Source organism: Megalops cyprinoides, chromosome 3 (genome assembly GCF_013368585.1).
Source record: "Megalops cyprinoides isolate fMegCyp1 chromosome 3, fMegCyp1.pri, whole genome shotgun sequence".
Classification (NCBI taxonomy): Eukaryota; Metazoa; Chordata; class Actinopteri; order Elopiformes; family Megalopidae; genus Megalops; species Megalops cyprinoides.
Genome location: NC_050585.1, coordinates 48,008,265 through 48,033,847, shown reverse-complemented (window position 1 = coordinate 48,033,847; position 25,583 = coordinate 48,008,265). Strand labels below are relative to the sequence as shown.

General features: G+C 44.2%; 1 protein-coding gene across 5 annotated transcripts in view; it reads right to left on the bottom strand.

Annotated features, from left to right (window-relative positions):
- Positions 1 to 25,583, bottom strand: part of LOC118775211 (latent-transforming growth factor beta-binding protein 3-like) — a 42,870-nt gene that overhangs the window by 8,112 nt on the left and 9,175 nt on the right. For 2 of the 5 annotated variants that reach the window (XM_036524990.1, XM_036524995.1), the window contains exons 2-23: positions 18,844 to 19,125; positions 17,967 to 18,127; positions 17,454 to 17,559; positions 14,151 to 14,243; positions 13,465 to 13,581; positions 12,327 to 12,485; positions 11,689 to 11,841; positions 10,946 to 10,959; positions 10,153 to 10,234; positions 8,942 to 9,028; positions 7,215 to 7,340; positions 6,756 to 6,887; positions 6,323 to 6,451; positions 5,888 to 6,007; positions 5,137 to 5,259; positions 4,681 to 4,803; positions 4,060 to 4,179; positions 3,116 to 3,244; positions 2,437 to 2,607; positions 1,917 to 2,000; positions 852 to 980; positions 232 to 369 (exon numbers count right to left, since the gene is read on the bottom strand). In XM_036524990.1, the coding sequence (XP_036380883.1) occupies positions 232 to 369; positions 852 to 980; positions 1,917 to 2,000; positions 2,437 to 2,607; positions 3,116 to 3,244; positions 4,060 to 4,179; positions 4,681 to 4,803; positions 5,137 to 5,259; positions 5,888 to 6,007; positions 6,323 to 6,451; positions 6,756 to 6,887; positions 7,215 to 7,340; positions 8,942 to 9,028; positions 10,153 to 10,234; positions 10,946 to 10,959; positions 11,689 to 11,841; positions 12,327 to 12,485; positions 13,465 to 13,581; positions 14,151 to 14,243; positions 17,454 to 17,559; positions 17,967 to 18,127; positions 18,844 to 19,125 (2,778 nt within the window). The remainder of the gene's footprint in view (positions 1 to 231; positions 370 to 851; positions 981 to 1,916; positions 2,001 to 2,436; positions 2,608 to 3,115; positions 3,245 to 4,059; positions 4,180 to 4,680; positions 4,804 to 5,136; positions 5,260 to 5,887; positions 6,008 to 6,322; positions 6,452 to 6,755; positions 6,888 to 7,214; positions 7,341 to 8,941; positions 9,029 to 10,152; positions 10,235 to 10,945; positions 10,960 to 11,688; positions 11,842 to 12,326; positions 12,486 to 13,464; positions 13,582 to 14,150; positions 14,244 to 17,453; positions 17,560 to 17,966; positions 18,128 to 18,843; positions 19,126 to 25,583) is intronic. The other 3 variants (XM_036524993.1, XM_036524992.1, XM_036524994.1) reach the window with 3 other exon arrangements.

Sequence of the window (25,583 nt, the reverse complement as noted above, 5' to 3'; positions counted from 1 at the left end):
ACCAGCTAGCAAAGAAGAGTCCTGAAAAGACCTGACAGAACATAAGTCAAGTGAGAGCACTGTGACATTCTCATGTAAATGCCTTGTCTTCTTCATCTTTAGGTTTCTGTTACTTCTACTGGAAATATAGTTTTGTCCAGCATTAACAATCACCGTGAGACACAAAGTGAATAATAAGGAGCTTATAAGATTAAAAAGGGACCTATAAGAGAGGACTCAGGGGCTACTGACCTGCAATGGTGGGAATCACACACTTCTTTTTGGAGACATCGGGGGTCCAGGGAGAGTTGCAGATGCAGTAGAAGGACCCTCTTGTGTTGACACACCGCCCGTTGGAACAGAGAGACTCATCATGGCATTCATCAACGTCTGTAGGTATAGAACAACATGCAGTCGATACCTAGCCTAGCAGAGCGGGAAGGCTAACAGTGTCTCAGCCAGGCAAATGTCCTAGAAGGCCGGTGCTGCTATACCAGATGTATCCGGTCTGGTTATCCCACACCCAGGGATAAACAAAACCTCATAACAACACATGGACAGAATTAACTGAAGTGCTAAACATGCTGAATCTGAACAGCAGAAGAATAGTGCACAGAAATGTTTTGAGTTTGCCCACAAAAAAAAAATGAGAATTATATTTTGAGATATGTAAAATACTGCCATTTTGTATATTTCAATGTATTTCTGATTTCCATTGATCATTGTAAGTCTACTTTCAATTTGCTGATCAACACACATCTCAGTATCTTACGATATACTGCGTTTATGTACAGGTACAGAAAGCATGGGGTGTCTGGATGACTGTATATCTGTCCCTGATCATGTGACGGTGGAGAGTGGAGCTGGATTACCGATGCACTCGAGCAGGTTGCTGTCGTAGTAGAAGCCCTGCTGGCAGTAGCACTCGTACCCGGGCTGGGTGTTCATGCAGCGGCCCTCCTTGCAGATCTCGTTGGAAAAGAGCACACACTCATCGATATCTATGCAGAGACAGAGAGACAGGCAGAGACACCTCTGTCAACTCACGATGTGGCTTCCACTCAACACAGGCGACACGACCAACGTTATCCAGCGCGTTCCCGACTTCCAAAATAAGTGGGGAAACTCCAGTCCTCAAAAAGAAAGAGCGCTTTCGTGTATTTGTTCCACCCATGCACTGAACCAGCTGATTTCCCTAATTAGTTCCAGTTTTCTGGCTTAAGAGTTCTTAAGAAAATCGAAGTGTTTGGAACAAATACCAGGAGTACTTCACTTTCCACACCCAGACTTTTCCACCTCTGACTTTGAACACATCAGAATCCTATTAAAGCCTACTGGGCTCCATTCGAAAGCCATGGCTTTATGTAAGTTGCTCTCATTGTTTGAGATGCTCAGATTTGCAAAATGAACCTACAGTCACACTTAATACAAAATAGGTATTTTATCTGTATGTAAGTAACACTGTTTACAGTAAGTGGGCTTTTTTGTGAGAGCTGCAAAATTACTACATAATGTTACATATTGTAGCTTGTGTAATTACTGAAATGATTATGGCTGAAGTTTGGAGTGGCTTTGTGGTTTTGGTTAGAAGAGGGATATTTGGATATTCAAATTACTGTCATTATATAAACTCCCATTCTATGTTCGGAAATGTATAACAAGGCCTACTAAAATCGAAGTTTTACAGTCATTGTATGTGGTCACTATAAATGGCCCATTAAATAACAAATTTAATTTGTTTCTATATATGTCATATGAATTGTGAGTCACCATGAATGTGGGCGTGTGTGGAATGACATTGTCATAATACTGCAGAACTGTTCTGCTGTGTTAGTCATTCCCTTTCAGGGCTGAATAGGGTGATTATAAAGTTGTGCACCACATTTTACAGGAACTGAGGTGCTAAGCTGTAATTCAGCGTGATGTCCTGTGCTTACCACGATGAACTGCCAAGCCATACTCTGTTATGCCCTCCTGGTGGTAGAACCCTCTTCCAATGGGGCACAGAGCATGGAATTCGGCTGTGGGGACGAATACAGGGGGGAGCAATCACTAACTCAATCAGTCAGTCAGCTAAGCACATTTGAAGTTATGTGAAATACTACAATGTCACGATGGATTTGCCGCAGAACACCACACAGCATCATGCAGTCATCAAAAATAGTTTTCCATCAAAATCACATTCAGAATATTGTTTATAGTTATGTAATATTAAAAGATAACAAGGTATCAAAAGATAGCAAGGTATTTCATAATGTGGGCAGCAGTGTAGCATAGTGGTACGAAGCAGCACTCATAACCAAAAGGTTGCTGGTTCGATTCCCTGCTGGGGCTGCTGTTGTACCCTTGGGAAAGGTACTTAACCTACAATCGTCTCAGTAAATGTCCAACTGTATAATTTGATAGAACTGGTGCTGTCACACACAGGGTAATCCAGGAATTTGATCGGGGGGGTACCTGAGTGGTAGACGGGACAGGGGTAGATTTCACAGTGGTCCCCCCAGCCCACGCCGATGGAGCAACAGCACTCCTGCTTGGTGATGTTGGTGGCCAGGACACTGTCACAGAACACCGTGTCATCCAGGTTCAGGTAACACTCCTTCTTTTCATCTTTGTCCATCTTGATCTCTGCAAAGAGAAAACACAAATCATTACATTACTTCATTTAGCAGACGCTCTAACCCAGGGCGAGTTACGAATAAGTGCATCACAGTGCTAAATCCATAATACAGTATAATACTATAATACTGTTTCAGTTTTATTTTGGTAAAAAAAAAAAAACGTGTATCCACAAATGCAGACAGAGTAGAGCTAGAGCCAGGCTCAGTGTCTGGAGAAAATACAGAGGGGTGCACTTGCAATCCAAGGGGGTGGGGGACAAAATATCATATCTTAAAAAAACCCAATAAATACCATGTAGACATCAGGATATAACAAGACAGCTGAGGTGCACTGAGGTCCAAATGGGGGTGCAATGCACCCCTAAGCACCCCCATAGTGCCAGCCCTGGCTCAGGTAGGAGGCTATGAATACTGTACCAAATTAGAAGGAGATAACAGTGTCTGCTACATGAATGTAATGTAATGTAACGTAATGTAATGAGACAGTTAAGAGGGAGCACGGAGCACCAGCGTACCCTCACAGCTGTGCTTGTCCTCGGAGCTGACGAAGCCCTCGTTGCAGATGCAGATGTAAGTGCCCGGCTTGTTCTCACACACTCCGTGGGGCTGGCAGAGACTCCTGTCCCGGGCGCACTCGTCAATGTCTGCCAGGAAGGAGACACCAAGACCGGCCTTACAGCTACAGGCCTGAAGTGGACATGAACCCAGGGGCTATAGCCTCGAATATTTTAAGCCTAGCCCCGAATATTTTCGCCCTGAAAAAGGAGGTCTTTATAGCAAAACAACAGACAGACAGTGTAACAGAGCGGAACTCGACATGCAGCGTCCGAAGGTGTGATAATATTTATTTATTATAAAGGTAGATATAACCTCCCCAACCTACCGATGCCAATCTCCCTTAAAAAAAAAAAGACAAGCCCCAGGCAAACTGACTTAGCCCCTTTTCAATAGCTTTTTAATAGCTAGAAACGCCCCTACTTCTATATTACTGCAAGGCATCATTGCAGTTGCTGCTGATGCTTTTTACTGTAGCACTCCTGCATTCAGAATGGCAGCGGTTACTATAGCGCTGTGTGACAGATTGATACATGATTACGTTCTCCTTTATATATGATTATTCATGCAACCTTACCACATGCACTTTTGTACCTTTTCTTTTTGTACGTGGCTCTGGATATGAGCACCTGGCCAGTGACTAAAAGTTAATGTAACTATTTACTAAAAGTTAATGTAAATGTATTTATCTTCAGACTCAGAGGTTTGTAGCACTTAGTTGAGGACACTGACGCGTTCACTGGTGTTGAGATGTTATGACAACTTTTTTGATTTGTCTCATGTCTGACTGTGTCCTTATGTGCATTTAATTTTTTCCCACTATCCCCAATGCAGATGCACAACAGCAACAACTTACAAAATGACAATATGGCGGTACACACAAAGAGAGATAGGCAAGGCATACCTTGACAGCGCCTCCCATTGACCAGCATGAAGCCTTTCTGACATTCACACCGATAGGACCCCATGGTGTTGATACAGCGCCCCCTCTGGCAGTTTGCAGGTCTCTCACACTCATTTGTATCTACAGAAGTGAAAAAAGCACACCATGTTAATGAAATGGATTGTTACAAAAATCTCTACTTTCCTACCTGGCTAAAATCGAAACACTTCACCTCATAGTAATAACAGCAATAATTCATAGTAATGGCTGTAATACAAATTGATAATTCATAGTAGTACCTGTGGTAAAAACTTTTATGGTAATAATGATAGCATCAATGGTGAGCCATAGTAATACCTGTAGGACAAACTGATAATTCATAGTAATAACTATTATAAATTATTATAGTAATAGTGATAGCACCAGTGTATGACCCATAGCAATAACTATAGCACAAATAGTTGAATAATCGTGTTAATGATAGCACTAGCATATAATCCATAGTAATGACTGTAATGCAAATTGTTACTTCACAGTAATAGTCAAGGTGCTAAAGTATAAGTGACAGTAGAACCAATTGTTAGGTCATAGTAGTAACATAGCAGGAGCATAACCATAGTAATGAGGACCAGAGTGTGTGACCTTCACAGTGGCTCCCCTCCTGGGTGGGCTGGTACCCTGGATAGCACTGGCACAGGAAGGAGCCCTCTGTGTTGACACAGCGGCCGTTGGCACACAGTCTGTGGTCCTCGCATTCATCAATATCTACGAGGGGTGGGGGGAAGGGGGAGGGGGGGTGGACACACACCATCCTGCTATCACACACCGATCACATTACAACACAATGCTCGTGCATTTTTTATATCTATTCAGTGCATGTGCTTGGCATTTCACAAACCCCTGACGCCCTGTGTATTCTGAGGTTCGAATGCATGACCAAGTCCTACATCCTGTCAAATTAGGGTCTGTGGAATACACAGTGTGAGTTTTTGACATTTTTTTGTCTTTTCGTCAGCCCGAGAAGGAATTGGCTCTGCAGCCTCATTGCCAGACAGCGAGCTCAAACAGATGGCGACGTCGCATCGCGGCGGCACTGACCTCTGCAGCCCTTGCTGTCGGACTCGTGCAGGAAGCCCTCGTTGCACAGGCAGCGGTAGGTCCCTGGGAGGTTCTCGCAGCGCCCGTTGGTGCACACCCCTCTCTTCTGGCACTCGTCGATGTCTGCGGGAGGGGCGGGGCAATGCAAATCAGCTCAGCTTGACCATGGCAGGTAACGCTGCTGTGGTTCTCGCCGATGTTGAGCGAGGATAATACACCGGTACTTGAAGTTATACTATATGTGTGATGTTGGGCTGAACCACTCTTGCTACCAAATCAATTACACTTTCAGGAACAGCAAATTGAAAAATAGGCATATTTGCAGATAATTGCAGTGATTTCACTAGATAACCACCAGATGGCAATGTATCATTGGGATAATTGTTTGCATGATGTATGAAAATGATGTATGAAGATGAGCTCGCAGCTTTTTCATGCTCTCAGGTAGTTATGTATATGTATGCATGCGTGTGTGAGAGTGTGTATGCATGTGTGAGTGACTATGTATGTGTGTGTGAATGTGTGTATGCATGTGTGAGTGATTGTAGGTGTGAGTGAGTGCGTGTGTGTGTGTGTGTGAGTGATTGTGGGTGTGTGTGTGTGTGTGTGTGTGTGTGTGTGTGTGTATGTGTGTGTGAAAGCGTGTGTTTGCATTTATATTTGCGCACAGTTGTGTTTAGTGTGTCCTGTGTGATGAAACCCAGGTTGGTGATGGTATGTAGGTGCAAAACGCCAGGGTTTGCTGACTCACCGTAGCAGATGCCCCCCTGGGCCTGGTGCCCGGGCAGGCAGGGCACGCAGTCATACGAGCCAGCTGTATTTTCACACTGCTCCCCTGGGCAGGCGCTGGGGTCCAGGCACTCGTTAATATCTGCAGACAGACAGTATAGGAGCTGTGTTACGCACACATGTACACACACACACACACGCACATTCACAGAAACACACATACACACACGCACACACACACACACACACACACACACACTCAACAGCTACACTTGCTCAGCTTAGTTCAGCTTAGTTTTAGAAGCACCAGAACACAAATTTACAATATTAGAGGACATACAGTTAAATAATACATTTCATGTGTTAATTTTATAGTTTTATGAACTGTCCACTCATTTTCAAGGACATTCTCCATGCTATATAATATAAGATGGGGTGAGAGAACACCAGCACCCACCTTCACAGACTGGCTGCTGGGGTGACTTGCTCCTGTAGCCCTCGAAACACTCACACCTGTAAGAGCCGGGCAGGTTGACACAATGCCCTCCTTCTCCACAGGTGTGCGGCTTGGAGCACTCGTTTATGTCTGCAAAACACACGCGCGCATGCCTCAACACGGACCGTGAATGCTCACTCTGTCTCAGCTCTTGTCTTTGGCTAACTGATTGTGACACTTTACTAAAGGCTTCAAATGATCGTCATCATTCCAACTGACATGCAGTGCTCTTAAGGGCCTTCAGAACTACAGCCCCAGAGACCTGGGCCCGTGTGGTAGTTGGTGTAGGTGTACTTGTACCGGAGCAATGGACTGTGCTTGAGTGGATGGATTATGAAGTGCCACAGAGGCAGTGCCAGATAATAATTGCTCCGCGCCAACGCCCAGCGCTCACCGACGCATTTGAGCTTCCCTTGGTGGACCATCAGCTTGTAGCCATGGAGACAGCGGCACCTATAGGAGCCCATGGTGTTGATGCAGAAGCCCCTCCCTGGACCACAGGGGTCGGACTCACACTCGTTCTCATCTGAAGAGAGGAGGGGGGGTACATGGAAACAGGCAAAGGTCATGTATATACAGACAACACACAGTCAGCTCAAAGGGGTGCTATTTACCCTATAATAAAGCGCAGATTGGGGGGTGTTCACCTTGCTTTCAACAGAGCAGCTGCAATGGCTGCTCTTCCTATGCCTCATATGATGGAGCAGCACCTCCTGCACTGAGAGCCTGAGTAACTAACAGAGTGAGAAGGTAGGTAATCAGACACCTCCTATTACCTCACTGTTCACTGGGTTTCCAGCCTCTGGCAGTAAAAAAACCCAGTGAACAGTGAGGAAACTGCAGTGGCCCTTACCCACACAGCTCTTCCTCTGGGCGTGGGGGCGGTACCCGGCATTGCAGTGGCAGCTGTACCCACTCTGGCCGTTAATGCACTCCCCGTGACCACAGATGTTCCTGTCAAGCCTGCACTCATCCGTCTCTGTCACAGGAGACAAAGCATAGCAGGTTGGGGATGGGGAGGAAATCGCCCCTGGGGGGGGGGGGGGGGGGAGTCCCCAGATCTGGTCTTGGTCTCTGGTCTTGGTTAAGGTGTGGCTTTGTTTGGTTCATGTCTCAAAAATGTGTTCGGTCTTTGCCTTTGTCTTTGACTTGGTTTAGGCCATATGTAGTGTGAAATATACATATTACAATTAGAATGATATCTCAATATCACTAATGTTATCTAATAGGCTTGGTCTCTGTCAGAGTGGTCTACAATAGTTTTTCAAAATATTGACCTATTCGTCAATATTTTGCATCATAATTATAAGAGTAATTTTTATGTGACCAAATTTTAGCATGAAACATCACATATTACACTACACACTTACACAGCTTCAAGCTATTACACAACAAGTGATATCAGTAACCTTAAAGTATGCTCTTTTTAAAGATGGTGTTTCATTTGAGGACTTTTTGGGCATTCTAGTACTACAATGTGTGGCTGATAACATATGACTTCTTACCTTGCTATACAGTACCATTGACAATTAATTGTCAGAAAGCATTTCACACAGTATTCTAAATCTGCTCAAGGAAGGATAAACCCAGTAAACTTTCCTTCAGTTACAGGTCATCTTGGGTCAACTATGTATTCAGCAAAAACAATGAACTAAAAATTACACTCTCACGCTGTGTACATACATACAGCCTGTTAGGAGATCAATGAAGCAGATTTAAAGATAGGATGAAATAAACCTACTCTATAGCTTCTCCCATTCGTCGCTCGCCCAGGAAGACAACAATGGAAGGTTACAGGAAGAAGGAAAAGGCAGTGTAGCCGGGTTTCAGCTTCCCCCAAAAACAGCACTCGGCAGATAACTCACAGGAGCGCAATGGAGAGTAATCGCATGCACACTGAAATAGAATTAATGGCTGGTTAACCGATCTGAAAATTTAAAGTTTAAATATAAATAGCTCAAACAAATTAGTTAATCAAGCATCAAGCTATTCTCCCTACTACTGCCGCGCAAAATAATTACCAAAGGAAGCATAACAATATTAGTGCGGTGTAAAAACAAATGTGTTAGTGTTTGCATGCGTTTAATTAGCGCTTTAATGATCACCAGAACTGGCAATCATTCTCGCCTGGAGAACTGTCACTGTTTATTTCATGCCACAATTACTTGACTAGCTGTGGAAAAAGGGTTGACTATAGCCCTTCAGCATTTCTGTAGTTGTACATTCCATTACAAAGCATTTTTAATGGACGTGTGATTTATGTGCAAAGTGTGTATAAATTTTATGTTAAAAATGATTGGCATGACATAAATTTCTGCAGATATTGTGTTAGATCACAATACTGTTTGATTGGAGTGGTAAGTCCTTTTATTATTTTCAGTGATAACTTTCATATGACACTTTATATTTCACGGGAGGGAGAATGCAGTGCTACACCCCACAAAAATATTTCTGGGATACACATCCAATATGTATTTAATATCCAAACCTGCATACTGTTATTGTTGATATTGAAACATGTTTTTTAACATTAGGCAGGAATCAGCTTGAGGTCGTGATTTAGCCAGCAGAGAAACTCACGTGTGACCTGTGTCTGTGCCACTTCTAACGAGTCCCTCTCCGGGTGGACCTTCACTATGGGAGGAGGGGTGGGTTTGGCAACAATCACTGCAGAGAGAGGGAGGGAGAGAGAGAGGGGGGGGGGAGAGAGAGGGGGGGAGAGAGACGGGGGGGGGGAGAGAGAGAGAGAGAGAGAGGGAGGGAGAGAGAGAGGGGGGGGGAGAGAGAGAGGGAGGGAGAGAGAGAGAGGGAGGGAGAGAGAGAGAAAGAGAGAGAAAGAGAGAGACAGAGAGAGGGGGGAGAGAGAGAGAGGGGGGGGAGAGAGAGGGAGGGAGAGGGAGAGGGGGGGGAGAGAGAGAGGGAGAGAGAGAGAGAGAAAGAGAGAGAGAGAGAGACAGAGAGTGGGGGGAGAGAGAGAGGGAGAGAGAGGGGGGGTGAGAGAGTGGGGGGGGGAGAGAGAGGGGGGGGGGAGAGAGAGGGAGAGAGAGAGAGAAAGAGAGAGAGAGAGAGACAGAGAGAGGGGGGAGAGAGAGAGGGAGAGAGAGCGAGAGAGAGAGAGAGAGGGAGGGAGAGAGAGAGAGAAAGAGAGGGGGGGAGAGAGACGGGGGGGGAGAGAGAGAGAGAGAAAAAGAGAGGGAGAGGGAGAGGGAGAGAGAGAGAGAGAGAGAGAGAGGAGGACATCATCAGGAATGGATGAAACAAGGGAGACCAGCACAAGAAAATCTTTAAAACAATAAGAATCATTCAAGTGAAGTAATTGTCCAGCTACGTAAAATACCAGCTGATAAAATGAACATGCCATGTGACAAACCAGCAGTGATCAGAGGAGAGCATTCAGGATCTCTCTCATTCTTGCCTGAGAGAAGATTGCGAGAAAAGACACCATCCCAAACTGCTAAATCAAGTCTTATTCCCAGATTCATTCCTGGAGTCTCTCAAAAATTCTGAAGCCCAGGGTGACAGATGGCTTTCCACAGGAAGGCGGCGAAAAGTGAGAAGTCCTGAGGTGAAATATGGCCCACGTTTCACCTCAGGACTCACCCATCACGCCACACTTCTCCTTAGAGCCAGTGTTTGGGGAGCAACCTGAAGAAGTGTTTGACAGTGCGCTGTGTTTTCAGTAATGCTGGACAGCTGAGCTCTTTTTAAGTAGACGCAAGACACAACGTACGGAGAGGTGTGAGCTCTGTCTGTGTGATGCAGAGAGGGCGAGGAGACAGAAGAGGACCTACCAGGGATTCGGGGCCCATGGGTGCTCAGAGTGGACAGCTGCATTGGGGTGGTCATCTCCACAGGCACCTCCCTCTGGGGGGGCTGAGGAAAAAACGATACACCCCCCCCCCTTACTGAAGTGACACTTTACCAACACGTGATTTACATGAAAGTGCACAACACAGTGGAATCTAACTAAAACATTATGAGTAGTGATTAATCATATTATTCATCTTTATGTTACCATAATTACTCATATTAATTTCAATTCATTTCAGTTCAATTTTATTTGTATAGTGCTTTTTACAACACAAGTTGTCACAAAGCAGCTTTACTTTGATCCCAGGCCTGAGACCCCCTGAGAGCAAGCCTAAGGCAACGGTGGCAAGGAAAAACTCCCCAATTAACAGGAAGAAACCTTGAGCAGAACCCAGCTCAGAGGGGGAGCCCATCTGCTTCTGGCCAGCAGAATACTATTAATTTAGTATTTTCATGTTCACATTTATGAGCAAATGCAAAAGAAACAGAAATTCATTACTCATTATTGATCATCAAAATGTAATTTGTAGAGGCAAACCAACAACAGTTCACATATAAATTGTTGAGGCAAATAACAATTGTTGATGACTGATGCTACCTGCTAAGTTGGGGGAAAACAATAATGGAAATGGATACTCAGACAACAGTGCTGTGCTTCCAGGAGTACTGTTTCCCCCTGTTTGAGCCGTAATGACCACACCTCACAGGAAAAGGGATATCTGGGGTTGTGTCTGTGTGACTGCCTGAATGGTAGCTTTGAAGAGGGAAACTTACTGGGAACTTGACTTCTGAAAGAAACAAGAAAAAAGTACAATTAATTTCTGCTCACCGTATCCAATGAATTTTCTTGTACAGCTGTGTGGAAAAAAAATAACACAGGTTTTACAATTCAGTGGCATGGAGGGCAGGGGGCTGCGGGGAGTTCTTACTATCAGACTTTTGAATTCAGAGTGAGTATGGGGACACAAAGAGAAAGGGAAACCTAACAGCAATGTGCGCAACAAGGAGGATGCTTACAAAGTGTAATGGTCACACCATGAGGTCGCCACCAAAACTGACCAGGAACAAAGCAAAGAGAAAAACAAGAGCTTAAACTTTTTATCCTCTTCTATGGTGTCTGAGGTGTGCTTCGCACTCTCTGTGAGGGTTTTTGGATTTTTGTGGGTGATGAAGGGCATTATATAAATTCACTCATCATCATTATTACATTATCGTCATTTAGCAGACACTCTTATCCAGAGCAACTCACATAGGTTACAGTTATTTTTTTTAATTATCCATTTATATAGCTGGATATTTACTGAGGCAGTTCTAGGTTAAGTACCTTACCCAAGGGTACAGCAGCAGTGCCCCAGCAGGGAATCAAACCGGCAATGTTTTGGTTACAAGCCCTGCTCCTTACCACTGTACTACACTGCTGCCCCCAACCCTATAGAGTTAGTATAACTCATGGTTGCCATTACAGCCCTGTAGAAAGTGTCCTCTGCCCTTCCCTCTGTCTGATGTGGGAGACCCACCCTGCTGCCCTTTGGTCTTGTCGGGCTTGGCGATCCGAGGGCCCTGCTCCAGGTTTGGGTGGATCTGCAGGGTCTGTGGCTGGATGGACAGGGTCCCTCTGTAACTCTGGAAGGAGTAGCCCTTCCCTGCAGGGCAGATCTTACTGAACGAGGCTGGGGGGGGGGAGCAAGGGCAGTGAAGAAGGAGAAAATTTATATTGCTTTATATGACAATACATTACGCATTACACTACATTTACATTACATTACATTACATTTAGCAGACGCTCTTATCCAGAGTGACTACCATCACAATAGAACATAAGTGCATCCATTCAATTTAAACAAGCAACAGTGTCCGACCAGGCTAACAACACTCCCAGACCAGGGAGTGTGAGCATAACACTATTCAAGTCCTACCACAAGTTAACTTGTGCACTCAGACAAAAGTAAGTACATTATTACGATGGAAATTATTACAGGTCTTCTTCAAATATCCCATGATGTACTCCTATTCTGTACACCTAAGGCACATACATACAAATGCAAACGAACAGATCCAGGTCGGTAACACTGTCAGATTCGGGTTAGAAATGGCACACCTCCAGGACATGGAAAAACGACACCTGTTGGCCATCCCACCCTGCGCCGCCACTGACCTGTGCCGTCCTGGGGGCACCTCTCGCACCTGCTGCCCCAGGCCTTGCCCACGGTGCAGCAGCACATCTCATGGGAGAGCTCGGTGGGCAGGGCGTGCTCACACTGCCCCCCCTCTGTCACCATGCGGAAGCAGAGGCCCAGCTCCACCGGGGGCTCTGCTGGGGGGGAGGGGCCCAGGGGTGGGGGGATGGGCCCAGGGGTGGGTGGGGGGCGGGGCAGGCCAAGGGCAGGCCCAGGGGTGGGCGGGGGAGGTGGTGGCCCACAGGGGTTGAGGTGTGAGGTCAGAGGCAGAGGCATTGGGGAGTTGGGAATGATGATGGCGATTGGATTGGAGGTCAGTGGACAGGGAGAGGAATGGAAATGGGTGATTAGTTTGGACATGAAGGGGAGAAGGGTGAAGAGGGCAGTAGTGGGTCATGGGGAAAGAATAGGAAGGATGAGGATTTTATACCGATACAAAGATAGGAAAGAAAAAAGCAATAGGCCATTGAGAGAGAGAGAGAGAGAGAGAGAGAGAGAGAGAAACAATGGAACAAGTGATAAAAAAATTATTTTGATACAGCTAAATACAGTGTGGAAAACAAGATCTTATTCAAAAAGTAGCCACCCAGGTGCTCCTCATTTTCCCAAAATATAAATCAATTCATGACATTTTTTTGGGTAAGGGCAAATATTAAATTAAAAAGGAAGCCATACGACACTGTTTACAATGCAAGCTGAGAGCAGAACCGGAAAGTGAAACCCTTTCATGTCAAACAAAAAGAGGGTCTGTTATGAGGCACATTTCAACGTTTCTGTTAAAGAAAATTTAGCTTTGTGAATGACAAATCACATAATATTTCATATGATAACCATATGTAAGTAGAGCATATTTTCTTCATTTTCCTCATCAAACTGCCCACTGCCTGCATGTTCACTTTTAGTGAATATGGCAGAAGATCAAAAAGCCACAGTATTTCAACTTCACACCGTCAACTTAACAGAATCAACTCCAGATGACACAAACATGACAGCAATGTGCAGCATAGCTGATGAAAGGTTCATGTGTTTTACGTGATTGCCCTGAATTGTCTGTGTTTGAAACGTATAGGCAGAGCCAGCAAAGTTCATGCAGTGGAATAGAGAAGCTGTTCTCACCCACACATCTGGCTCTGTCCAGGACGTAGCCCGGTTTACAAGCACACAGGAAGCTTCCCTGCGTGTTCAAACACTCGCCGTTCTGACAGACGCCCTGCATCGTGCATTCGTTGATGTCTTTGGGGGGAGGTAGAAAGAAAAGTCGTGTGTGAGGGTTTAATAGAATTCGACACAAAGGAAAACGTACAAGGGTGTAGAGCTACAAAAGACACATAGAGTACAAACAGTCTCTGCTTTGATGTCTTCAAGACGAGAGCGAGTGTGTGAGAGAGGGGGTTGAATGTTACAGCTGTGTGAATCCCGTGGGGGTAACCTGCAGCCAAGGGTTAGATTCCAACTGTAATCCCAGAGAAACTGTTCCATAGTTTAAACATGCTAAAAGAGCAAAGGACAGGCTACTTATTAATGGCTGCAAAGGGGACAGGTCATGTCGGGATGTTAAATAACATATACTTGTAAAATATCCATGGGAACAGTTAATCAGGATTAAATGGATAAAAATCAAATCTCTGTGCTTGGAGCACAAAACTGCTCTAACATAATATAGCCACAGAGCGGTTTCCAGGTTATGTTTTGCAAATATATCTTACTGTATCCTAGTGGAAATTTACTGTCACATGGATTTAGTATGGAAAGTCTACACTGGCAAAAGACATTGATAAACTTTCCCACAATCTTTAGTTTACCTTGACAGTGAGTGCTGTTCAGTCTCTTATAGCCGTGTGGGCAGGTAGATCCTTGATCTTCAATGATGGTTTGGGGTTTGTGGAGTCCAGGGTCTGTAATTGGGGAATGTAATGGAGGTGGGAGGAGAGGGAGGGGGTTAAGATTAAAGCTTGTTAAGGAGGCACAGTATTTATGTATAAAAAACTGTTGGGCATTGGAATTTGTTCCCTCTGGAAAGAGCTGTATTGTGCAGCAGTGGAGTTGGACAGAGCAGAATTTCTGAGCTTAGTGGCAGTAAGCCATCTCACAGGCCGGTACCACAGCCACAGAAATCCCTGCCAGCTCTGCCCTCTCTCTCTCTCTCTCTCTCTCTCTCTCTCTCCCTCTCTCTCTCTCTCTCTCTCTCTCTCTCTCCTAAAGCTGCAGGCGTGCCTGGAAGTGATACAAGGTGTTGGTCCATGGACAGCGACTGGCAGGATAGGACCTATGAATGATGACCTAGCTGTTCTCTCTATTTTCGCTGGAGCCCACTGGACAGGACAGGATGGGGGAAAAAAAAAGACTCCGGTTACGCAACGGCACATTGTACATCTGGTTTTGGGGAGAAAGGAGGGGAGACGCCCAGTAAGGGCATATAAAAAGGCAATGTAGTGTAAAGCGGGGAGGAAATCCAAAGTCTGTGACTTCACTTAAATCAAACAATCGGCATGTCCAGCCCAGAGAGGCTGAGGGTGATTTAAGAATTTAACAGTGATTCAAATCGTAATGGGACCTTTTTTGAGGGGGGGAGGGAGGGAAGCTATCCAGTTCTCATGTTCCTGGATCTGTGATTCTGGTATTTTCATATAACAAGTTTATTACACCCATTCCTGGTAGAGGATGAGTGGAAGCTGTTGAATTGAATAAATGTGGTAAAACCACATCAGTTGCCATGTTAAACATACCCTACAGGAAAACTCATCTACAGAGCAGCCAAGTCTGACAAATTGTTCAGACCCAAATTATACATTCCAAGCTAACACTGAGTAGGTAGGCAGGTTTAACCCCTGAAAATGTAATCTTTATATTCTCTATATATATCTCACCCAAAAGGCCAGTGAATCTCACTCATTGGAACCACGAATCTCATCTGTCAAGTATACGAATCTCATTTGGAGCCAACAAATCTCATACATGGAGCCTGTGAGCCGTATTCATCATATACATCAATCTAACGCATCAGGCCCATGAATTTGTTTCACTGGTCCTATGAATCTCACTCATCTTCCCTGTGAATCTCATTCATTGCGTGAGCCGATCCTTGCTAACATCTGCGAGGCTGTGAAGATTAAAAAACTGTCATGAGGCAGGAGGCATATTAGTCTCCTGGGCCAGAGTTACGTGAGCGAGCAGCAAGAAAAGACAAAGAGAGAAAGGAAAAAACTGCAAGCGAGACCAAGCCAAAACTCCACCTCGTCTGGGAATGAAAGCATAAATGCAAACAGAAAAAATTACAAATGAAAACAGAGAAAGGTTATGGTCTCCGAGTACATTTTCTTGGAAGGAGAAAATATGGTAAGAATGCCTGGATAGGGAACTGTAGCAGTTCACTTTTCCAATTCAGCTTAGCATCTTTCCAAAATATTTGCCAATTTGCTTTAAAGACACACTGACAGACATTTACAAAAAACACATGATACAAATGAATCTAATCCCTGTTACTGACACAATGGTGAGTGCTGTTCACAGAAATCATTCAATTTCAGACATTCAAATATTGAGTATTTTCCTGGCTCTTCCTACTGATTTGTACTGGAAATTTGTGATATTTCAGAGGAACATCAAAAACATCCAATGCATGCTCCTGATTAGTAAAGAAGTAAAGACCAGCAGGGGTGTGTCAAGCAGAGACTGAGTGACTAGGAGTGCCCAAAAAGTGGGAGAAAATAGGGCACCCCCTGACTCCCCTAACCCGTGGAGTCGGTAATAATGATTTAAAACCTTGATCCAGTCACAAAGGAAGAACTGTCTGGCTCAATACTGGCGAATAAGGCAGTTTTTAAAAAAATCTGTCTTAGTTATAAGCCAACTTATCCTTGAGGCACAGCTTGAAATTCAATCTTCAAAAATGCAATGGTGATCCCCTGCCCAGCAACAGAGGAAAGTATATAATGAATCAAGAAATACAGTTTCATGAGTATATAGCATTCACATATCAAAAGAAATATTTATACAGTATGTCAAATTTAGTGTGCCAGTTCTTGGCTATTAGTGAAATAGAGATTTTACATTTTACAAGGTGCGATTTGTATGCTTTTTAAAATAGCCATACTATCCACACAAGAACAGTATGTAAAGTCGGGCATATTTTATAGTGGTGGTCTGTTTACACAAGAACCTGCAATCTGAGAGATCAAGGCGAAGACACAACAGAAAAAGCACAAGCTTAGTTTAGCATCTGGCCCAGGAATTCCCAAAGCATTTTGCAGAATACATTCCAGAAAGAATCCAATACTCTCAGGGGTCCAGAAAGAAGTACCCGCAATTGGTGAAGACAAACACACACAAGCTTCCGTTAACACGCAAATGTGCACAGCAGTGTGCTGTTGTGGTTGTGACACTGGAATCTGGACTTTAACGTTGTTGGCTTGATACCCAGGCGGGAGTCTGCTTTTTTAAGTTTTCAGCCATTAGTCCTTGAACGCACAGCAACAAAACCAATATGAAGATTTCCAGCTGCACACATGGGTTAGAGGATATATGATGCAATACTGTTCATATGTCAGTACATTTGATTATGATGACGACGATGATGATGATGATTGACGTTGATGATGATTAAATTACATTACATTCATTTAGCAGACGCTCTTATTCAGCTTTTATCCGACTTCCAGCACAAAAGGACGGAGGCGTATCCGGTCAAGTTGAAGTCAGACCAGGTTAACAACACTCCCAGACCAGTGAGTGTGATCTTAACACTATTCAAGCCGTACCACAAGTTAACCTGTGCAACCTGACTAGACAGCCGAGAAACTAAGGGAAGCCAAGTACAAACACAACCATACATGAAGATGATGATGATGATGATGATGTTGATGATGACGACAATGACGACGATGATGAAGAAGATGATGATGATGATGATGTTGATGATGACGACAATGACGACGATGACGAAGATGATGATGATGATGATGATGATGATGATGATGTTGACGGTGTGTACTGAACTGCCAATGGTGTGGGAGATATTACCAGTGCCAGCTAAACAGTGAAATATTTGATAGTTGGCAGTGCAGTGCTGTGGGCCCATTTAAGGAAGTGATGGTGCTGGTACTCACAGGGTAGCTTGGGACACTTGTAGCACTTGTTCTGCCCCCAGGAGTTTCCCACGCTCCCGCAACAGTCCTCCTGATTGGTCAGTCCAGGGAGAGGATTACTGCTACACTGGATCATGTGACAGATCAAGAGAGAAGAATGCAGATCTTTAGCCTTTTATAGATTTGTAACAAAACATCACTGCTGCTGTTCAGCAAGGTAATTAATCCAATTTGCAACAGAACAAATTGGGCTACGTGAACAGATTACATAATTTGCAGGACATAGAGCTTATAAGGGTGTCTGCCCAGAACTGTGATAACATTAAACATGGCAACATTTCACCTAATAAAAAAACTAAGTCCAATAAACATGAGGTGAGACTTTTGGTCATTCTTTCGTCTATAATTGGACCCGGTTATACTGTAGTGGTGCTGCTGAAGCTGTGAAGTGTGAAAGAACCTCCACTTGATCACGAGTTATTCACTAACTACAAGCAAAAACCAGACTGACTGTCGGCAGCCTGTCATACTCACAGCCTGTTTGGGTGTGGTCTCCTGAAAGCACCGCCCCCGGGGTTTGTGCGTCTGGGGTATCAGGCGGGGCACGGTCTTAGGTGGTTTAGCCTCTGGTTGGTCCATGGGTTGGATGACAACAGAGGTGTCCGGGGTGTGGTGGACACGTACGTTAAACTGCACTAGAGAGAGAGAGAAGGAGAGGGGGGGGAGAAGCAGGGGTCAGGGAAAGGGGAGACAATCGGATATGGATCTTATGAACAACATTCTGCGTTACAAAGCAACCAATTACCAAAGACATTTCATCATAGCACTGACACCAGTGAGCAAAAAAAATGCAGAATGCAAAGACAAAAGGTGAAAGATCATGCACTAGAGAATTAAAGAAATTCAGAATGAAAATTTGGCTAGGATTGCCATTGATGGATAGAAGACTGAGACTGTAGAGGATTCAGGTTTGATGGAAACAATGTAAAGGGGATGAATGGGGTTTGATGGGAATGACAGAGATGGTCTTGATGGAGATGGAATTGATGCCAATGAGCTCAGTGGAGTCAGATCCGATGGTGACAGGTTTTATAGGCATCTTGCAGTAAAGGTTTTTTTTAATAGCTCACAGTCCATTCAGTACAAATCCATACTCAGTACAAATCAGTTGTACTGAGTATTTTCTCTTCATTAGATTTACAGATGGGAGGAGGGACGTTGTAGTGATGCACTGTTCACAGATGTGCATGCACTTTTTTTTTACATAGCACTCTACTACAATCAAAGAGGCAGTTTGAAATCATTCTGTAGGTGAAAATATAATGTAGGCATAATGGAAAAAATGTGTTAAACATGTTAAAAAATATAGAATAGCTCTGGTTTCAAAATTAAAAACGGCACGCAGGGGTACCTTCTGAGGAGTGATGCCCACCCCCTGCCGCCAGGGGCAGGGTAAAGACGGAATGGGTCTGTGCCATCTGCTGCCGGCCGGTGCCGGGCTGGTCCCCCGCGCTCGGGCCGTCGGGCACCACCTGCATGGTGTAGACGGGCTGCTTGTTGCCCTGCGCCCCTTGGGCCTCAGGCATCTGGCGCAGGGGTACCTGGCACAGCCGACCCGTGAAGCCGGGAGGGCACAGACAGTGGGTGCGCGAACTGCACACTCCTCCATTCATACAGGTGAGCGGGCAGACGACTGCGGAGAGAGAGAGAAAGAGGAAGGGGGGGGGAAGGGGGGGATGACAGAGAGGGACAGAGTCATCAGAGGCGTCAGGCGTCACGCTCTCCTTCCATCCGTGTTGTGATCTGCCTCACTTGTAAGTGGCTTTGGATAAAAGCGTCTGTTAAATGAATAAATGTAAATGTAAATGTAAATCAGGGCCTCATTATGCCACTATATACGAGAGTGGAGATGAAAATACAATGAAATATCTTTGCAAGCAGGACACTGAAGGCAACCTGTGGTACAATCAACACCTGGATACTTCCTCACTGAACACAGCATCTTCAGTAACAGCAGATTGGCTTCGTACCTCATAACACTAATCTGATCAATCAAAATAGTGTTGGACTCAAGTCAGTTTGGCTTTGTGGACTATTTTGTAAAACTTACTCATAGCAGTGTTGGGAAGGAGGGTAAAGTCTACCATATCTTTAAAAATGCACACAAGAAATAAATGTGGTATGATAAATTCTCTTCATTCAAGAGGGGAGGAACGAGGCAGGGTTGTAGTCTGAGTCCGACTCAGTTCAATGCGATCATCAATGAGGTGGCCATACTGTCGGGGCAGAAATTCACTCAGCGGGAAAAAGCAAATAAAATCTTTCCCTACGCAGAAGAACTGGTTCTGCTGTCTCCCACAAAGCTGGGGCTGTATCAGAATCTGGCGTTGCTAGACCAACGCTGTCATACCTGGGTGCCGACACAATAAATCTGGACTAGAGCTACGGTTTTCCAGAAATGTACCCCTGATGTCAGTAGCCAGGTATTGCTTCACTCTGTGAGGCACTGCGCTAGAACAAACCACAGCAGCTCCCAACAAACGCAGGCAGAGTCAAACTAGGCCACTTCTCTTTATAGTGCTACATATTTTACGAAGTGCAGAAAAATTCTGAGTTGTCTTGATCCAGACTGATCCAAACTCCTAGCAGCACGTCATAGCTACCAGCTACGTCCACAGAACGAGCTCCTAGAACAACTAGCTATAAAAAAAACAACTTGGCAAGAGTAAAAGCAACAAAACTGTGAGTACCAAATTAAAGAAAATGATCTCTGCAACAAAACTGAATGCATCAAGAACTGGCACAATGAAATAAAATAAGCAAATTTAAGTTTAACAGACCCCAAACAAGGACTTGACCCGGCCACAACATCCTGTTGGTGTAAAGAATCCCAGACAAACACAGAGCATAACAAGGTACGGGCTCAGTGATCACAGCGAGTGATCATAGCTGACTGGGGAAAGTAGGCTGTGCAGTCATTCTGAGCTGAGAGAGGTCAGAGGGAAATTTCCTGCTGCCTAGCTCTGAATATTACCAAGTAAGGGACTTGTCCAAACTGTCAAGGCAGGTGATGCAATTTCCACTGCTGTCTGACCGTGAGAAATTACCAGTCCTGCTCGGAGCATCATGTTTTATATAACCGCCTGTCACAAAGTGAGGGACAAGGACATTTATTTTGGGAAAACGGAGTGTGTCATGCTTCTTTTCTTAAGATGTATTTTGTTTCACTTGAACAAGTACTTTCTTTTTCTTATCATGATTTTTATTTTTTGCAAATACAACATACTTGTTTTCTTCCATTGTTCCTTTGTACTTATATGGCCCTGCTTCACTCTGAAAGAGGGCAGGGTGAGAGAGGAGGGAGGGTTGATTTTTTTATGTTCATGGCCAAAAATGCTTTGGCAACACTGGATAACTCCTGTCATGCTAATAAAGAAGCCAGCATGAATCACTGCACCCTTAAATCCAAAAACAGAAAGTGAGAGGGAGGAAGGGAGAGGAGAAACAAAGAAAAATGTGACTTGCCATAGCAGTATATCCTGAGATAAGTACAAAATATACACATGAGATGAAATAGCTGAGGAAATGTAAGATCACATACAGCAGCGCTGAACAGATAAATTCATGTAAAGACATACCTTTGAAAAAAAGCGTAAACTACTTAACCGAGGCAATTTTCAAAAGCTTTAGAAAGAGTCTGAGGGCAGTTTATACAACCAGGTACTGTCCTACCTGTGTAAACAACCTGTGTAAAGCTAAATCCAAAGGATTGCTAAAAAAGAACAAGAATGTTCTTGCATGTTCATGCAGAAGAGGTGTGACACTCATCAGCGTTACTTGTTCCATTGATATCATGCTGTCCTTTGACATTTCCAATGCACTGAGCAGAGGTCAGTGTAGTTGATGCATGGAACAGTGAAAGTGGCAGAAACAATACTAGCACAACAAACCGAAAAATGGTTTCCGAATCACATGCATTTTTCTCACTATGTCCCGGACCCAAAATCTCACCAGGATGGCGGAATGTAGGCATCATCGTGTCTCGATTAAGCTGGCTGTAAAACACAGGGACTGGATCCAAACAGCAGGCTAGCCCCTCTGCTGTTTCTGAGGCTGTAAACTCAGGAAAACTCCCGCTGGTGTGTTACTCTGTCCCCACCCCCGTGATCTGGACACTGCGAGGAGCCTAGGCTTTACTGCCATTTATAAGCACTGGAGGGGGTATATCCCAGCCCCTTATTTGATTAGTGTCACAATGCTTCTATTCATTGTTTTACGCTACGGTCAAAACTAGACAGTTACAATTAATTTGTGTTACTGTAACAGCAGGATTATCCACCACTATGTTAGGACAAACAAACAACACAATATACTGTAATTGTTACAATTAACCTCTCCTTTATGGAAAAGCGGTCTTATATGCAGAGCCATATTTAATAATCACTGTGCCCAGCCCTCCCTGTAACTTCACTAATTGCTGCTCTAATCCTTATTCCAGAGGGGGGATATGGTTACAGCTACAAACAGCTTCAGGGACAGTTTTAAAAAGCGGTTTTGTTTGCTTTGTTTTATAAGGTGGTGTGTTAGTCTGCGGTCGGATTTCCAGTGTTTTGGGATGGGTAGTCCCCGGGCAGTGTTATTCTTGGCACTGCGTTATAAACAAGCTTAATGAAATTAGTTCTCAGTTCCTGGGACTTTTGACGGCATTAGGTTATTAGGGATCCAGCCCTAGCTGCCAGTCATCTTTGTACGGAAGCAGCACAGCTGCTCAAAAAAAAAAAAAACACAAGTCATAACTTCCAGTTTGAAAAGCCAAAGATACAAAGACTCCCATTCTCTGATCAGAACATGGACATGCTTCACTTGCATCGCAGTGAACAGCAGTCAGAGGAATCACAATTATCCAGCAGCAAGGCTGTCATGCCCTGTGATTAGCAGCGAGCCACAGCAAGAAAGATGCTATCTGATCAAGAAAAAAGAAAAACCACACAGGAACCAACTCCTGTAGTTTCAAAGAATTCTATTATAACCTTAAAAAAAGAAGGAATCAAGGAATTCCTCAATTACACACTGCTCCCCTTGCCTAAATTTTCTATAACTATTGGCTCCGTATATAAAGAAAATACATTAAAAATGTATAAAAACAAACTTGGCTAAATGGGGTGGTCAGATTACCCACAGCATGATGTCCACTGTTTGATTGTAATGGCACAGGAAGGAATACTTTGCGATCCACCCACTGCTTGGATAACAGGCTGCTCATGTTCCACAGAAGATTCAGGACACACTGAAGCAATTTAGAAGAGTTTGTCTGCCAGGTTGTCTCGCTGTTCAGACAGCTTCTTAATGATGGGATTCAAGCGCAGATCACGCAGAGAAAGAGAATCTTTAATCAACACAGAGAGAAAGCTGTAAACTAGAACCACAATGAAGATACATGCAATTATGTACACATACATTATCACCCCAAACCGAGAGAAAGAGCATCCTTCATTAACACAGAGAGAATGCTGTATATTAGAACCATAATGAAGTTATATGCAGTTATGAAGATATACATTAAGCTAAAATGTCACAGCACAATAGAACTCTGCTTACATCCTAATTATGAACAACAGAACAGCTCCAATCAGGGGAGAATTCTCAATTTGCTCCAAATCTGGGTTCAGGAGAATAAGAGACCAGCTCATTTTATAATTCATTTAAAACAACTGCCTCAAAATTTAGTGGGTACATCCATTCAGTAAAGACAGTAACTGTATGTATTGGGAGGTTAAGTTCTTAGGGGGAATGAAGAACCCTGTGACCCCTGCCCAGAAGGACCAAAATTGATTGGTCCATTTTTAGACAATCGTTTCCAACTCCCCGGTTTTGTGGGCCTTCTACTATAGCATAAAACCCAGCTTCCCCAGCATTGCACAGCAAATAACAACGTATTCTTAACATCCACATTGGAACTGGAGAGGCTGGTATGGCACTATGCCTCTCCGTGGTGGGTCTTTAAACTGTATCTCAACGAGGCCTGTCTGCATTGGGAAGGCTGACTGTGCAGCAAGCTGCCAAACCTCTTCATACAGAACCGTAGACTGCCAGATTTCCCTCAAACAGGGAAGTGCTCTCTCCAAAGCCTGTCCTTAAGTGACACAGCCATTGTTTTCAGATGAAACAGCGTCTATTGACCATGCTTGGACATGAAGAGAGAGAGAAGGAGGAAGAGAGAGAGGGAGAGAGCGTGTGAGTGTGAAGGAGAGGGCGGGAGGCAGAGGGGAGATATGGAAAAAGGATGAGAGAAGTGGGGAGAGAAAAGAGAGGAAAGAGGGCGAGAATATGGACTGCCAGAGACAGCGAGAAAGAGGGGCAGAACTTCTTTCCAAGCTCGATTATGAAACTCCAAACCCGCAGAGACGGGAAAGACAATAAAGGAAAAGATTGGTAAGGCTTTAGGAGGGTCGATTTGGGTGTGTGCCCGTGAGACACCAGACCCCTCCTTAAAGGAACAGCCTGCTGTAGCGGTTTGGGTGTTGCCACATATCCTCCAGTGAAAGGGCATGAGGGTATTGAGTCTACTCTGTATCTCACACTAATAACTGCATTCAGAAATAAAGCCTTTAAAACTGCTACATTACCTCAGATGATCAGCTCAGATTACTCTGGGCAGTCTACTATACATATAGGGGCCAAACAGAGTTGGCAATCTGGTTATGATGAGAAGATTTGACTTCCTTTAATCTTTTTTAGGGAACCAACCAGTACACCTGGTATATGACTCACTGTCCCCTCTGAATGAAGACACTATATCAGCAACATCGCACGCTCCCCTGTTCCTTCGGTCTGAGCAGAAAGTAAAAAGCCGGAGACGCAGACGTAACAGACAGGGAGAATCTTAATGCTTTCTGCAGAGCTCTCGTGAGTGACGCGTGAGATCGTGGAATCGGATCCCTGCATGATGCATTTATTCCATTCCATCACCAATCTACGATAATGCGTCGCACACAACGAACTTCCACCATGCCTGGCCCGGGTCCACGATTGAGAAATAACAGGCCATAGAGAGAGTTGCTTGTTTAAGTGTTAGCACCTTTACTACAAAAACACAGCTTTTGTATCTTCTAGACATACATGTACCGTAAGGCTTAAAGAAAAGAGACTCAGTTCTTCTTTGTGAAAAAGTGGGAGGTGAGGGTAAGGGCTTTTCTGTTTGGTGACCTATGAATTATTACCATCAAATTAAACCTGACAATTTATACATTTTCTCAGTATGTAGAAAGCCAATATTTACATAACTAGTCTTACCACTGTCATCAATAATAAAAATAAAATGTACTAGCAATGTGCTTCTACTTATGCTCAGATTTAAAGGTCTTGTCAAAACACCTTATACAGTGTCTCTGAAAGGGATTTCATTCTTACAAACTGGCACGGCAATCTGTTTCAAAACATTGAAACGGTGTCAAAAGTCAAGAGCTTTTTTCAAAGCTCAGAACGTTAGCCTAATAGTTTAAAGAAGGAAGAGAAAGGAAAGAGTTTGTTTCACAGGTATCTCAAAAAAAATGCAGTGAGGACTGAGAGCTACTTGATTTAGCTTTAAAAGATGTGGAGGAGATGGGGGGGGGGGTTCAGAGGCTGAAACGGCCAGAGGACTCAATGAGGACTAAAATTCCTTTTGCAATGGAAAAGGAAAAAAAAGAGATGGGCTGGGGACAGGAACATACTGGCATGTGAAAGCGTGTTATTTCTTCCCCAGATGCTGAGAAACTTTTCAGACTCTTCCGGAAACATGCAGTTCTTGTCGTTCTTCAGCTGCTGTTTGCAAGCTCGGACAGCTTTACCATATCTAATATGCACGCATGCACACACGCACACACACACGCACATACACACACACACACACACGCACACACACGCAGACACACACACACACACACACACAGTGCACAAATGTAGATAAAAGGATAGACAAAGGCTAATATCCTCTGAGACACAGCTAGCAGGATAAAAACCTAAATTCAGGCTGAGCTGGATCGTTAGCAGGGAAAAGTTGAGTACTAGCTTACAAGGAAACTGAGTGTAAGTCATACAGCATAGTGATTGCACACACAATGACTCTACTTGTGATGAAAAATTCTCAGAATTATGGAAGAACGGTCCTCA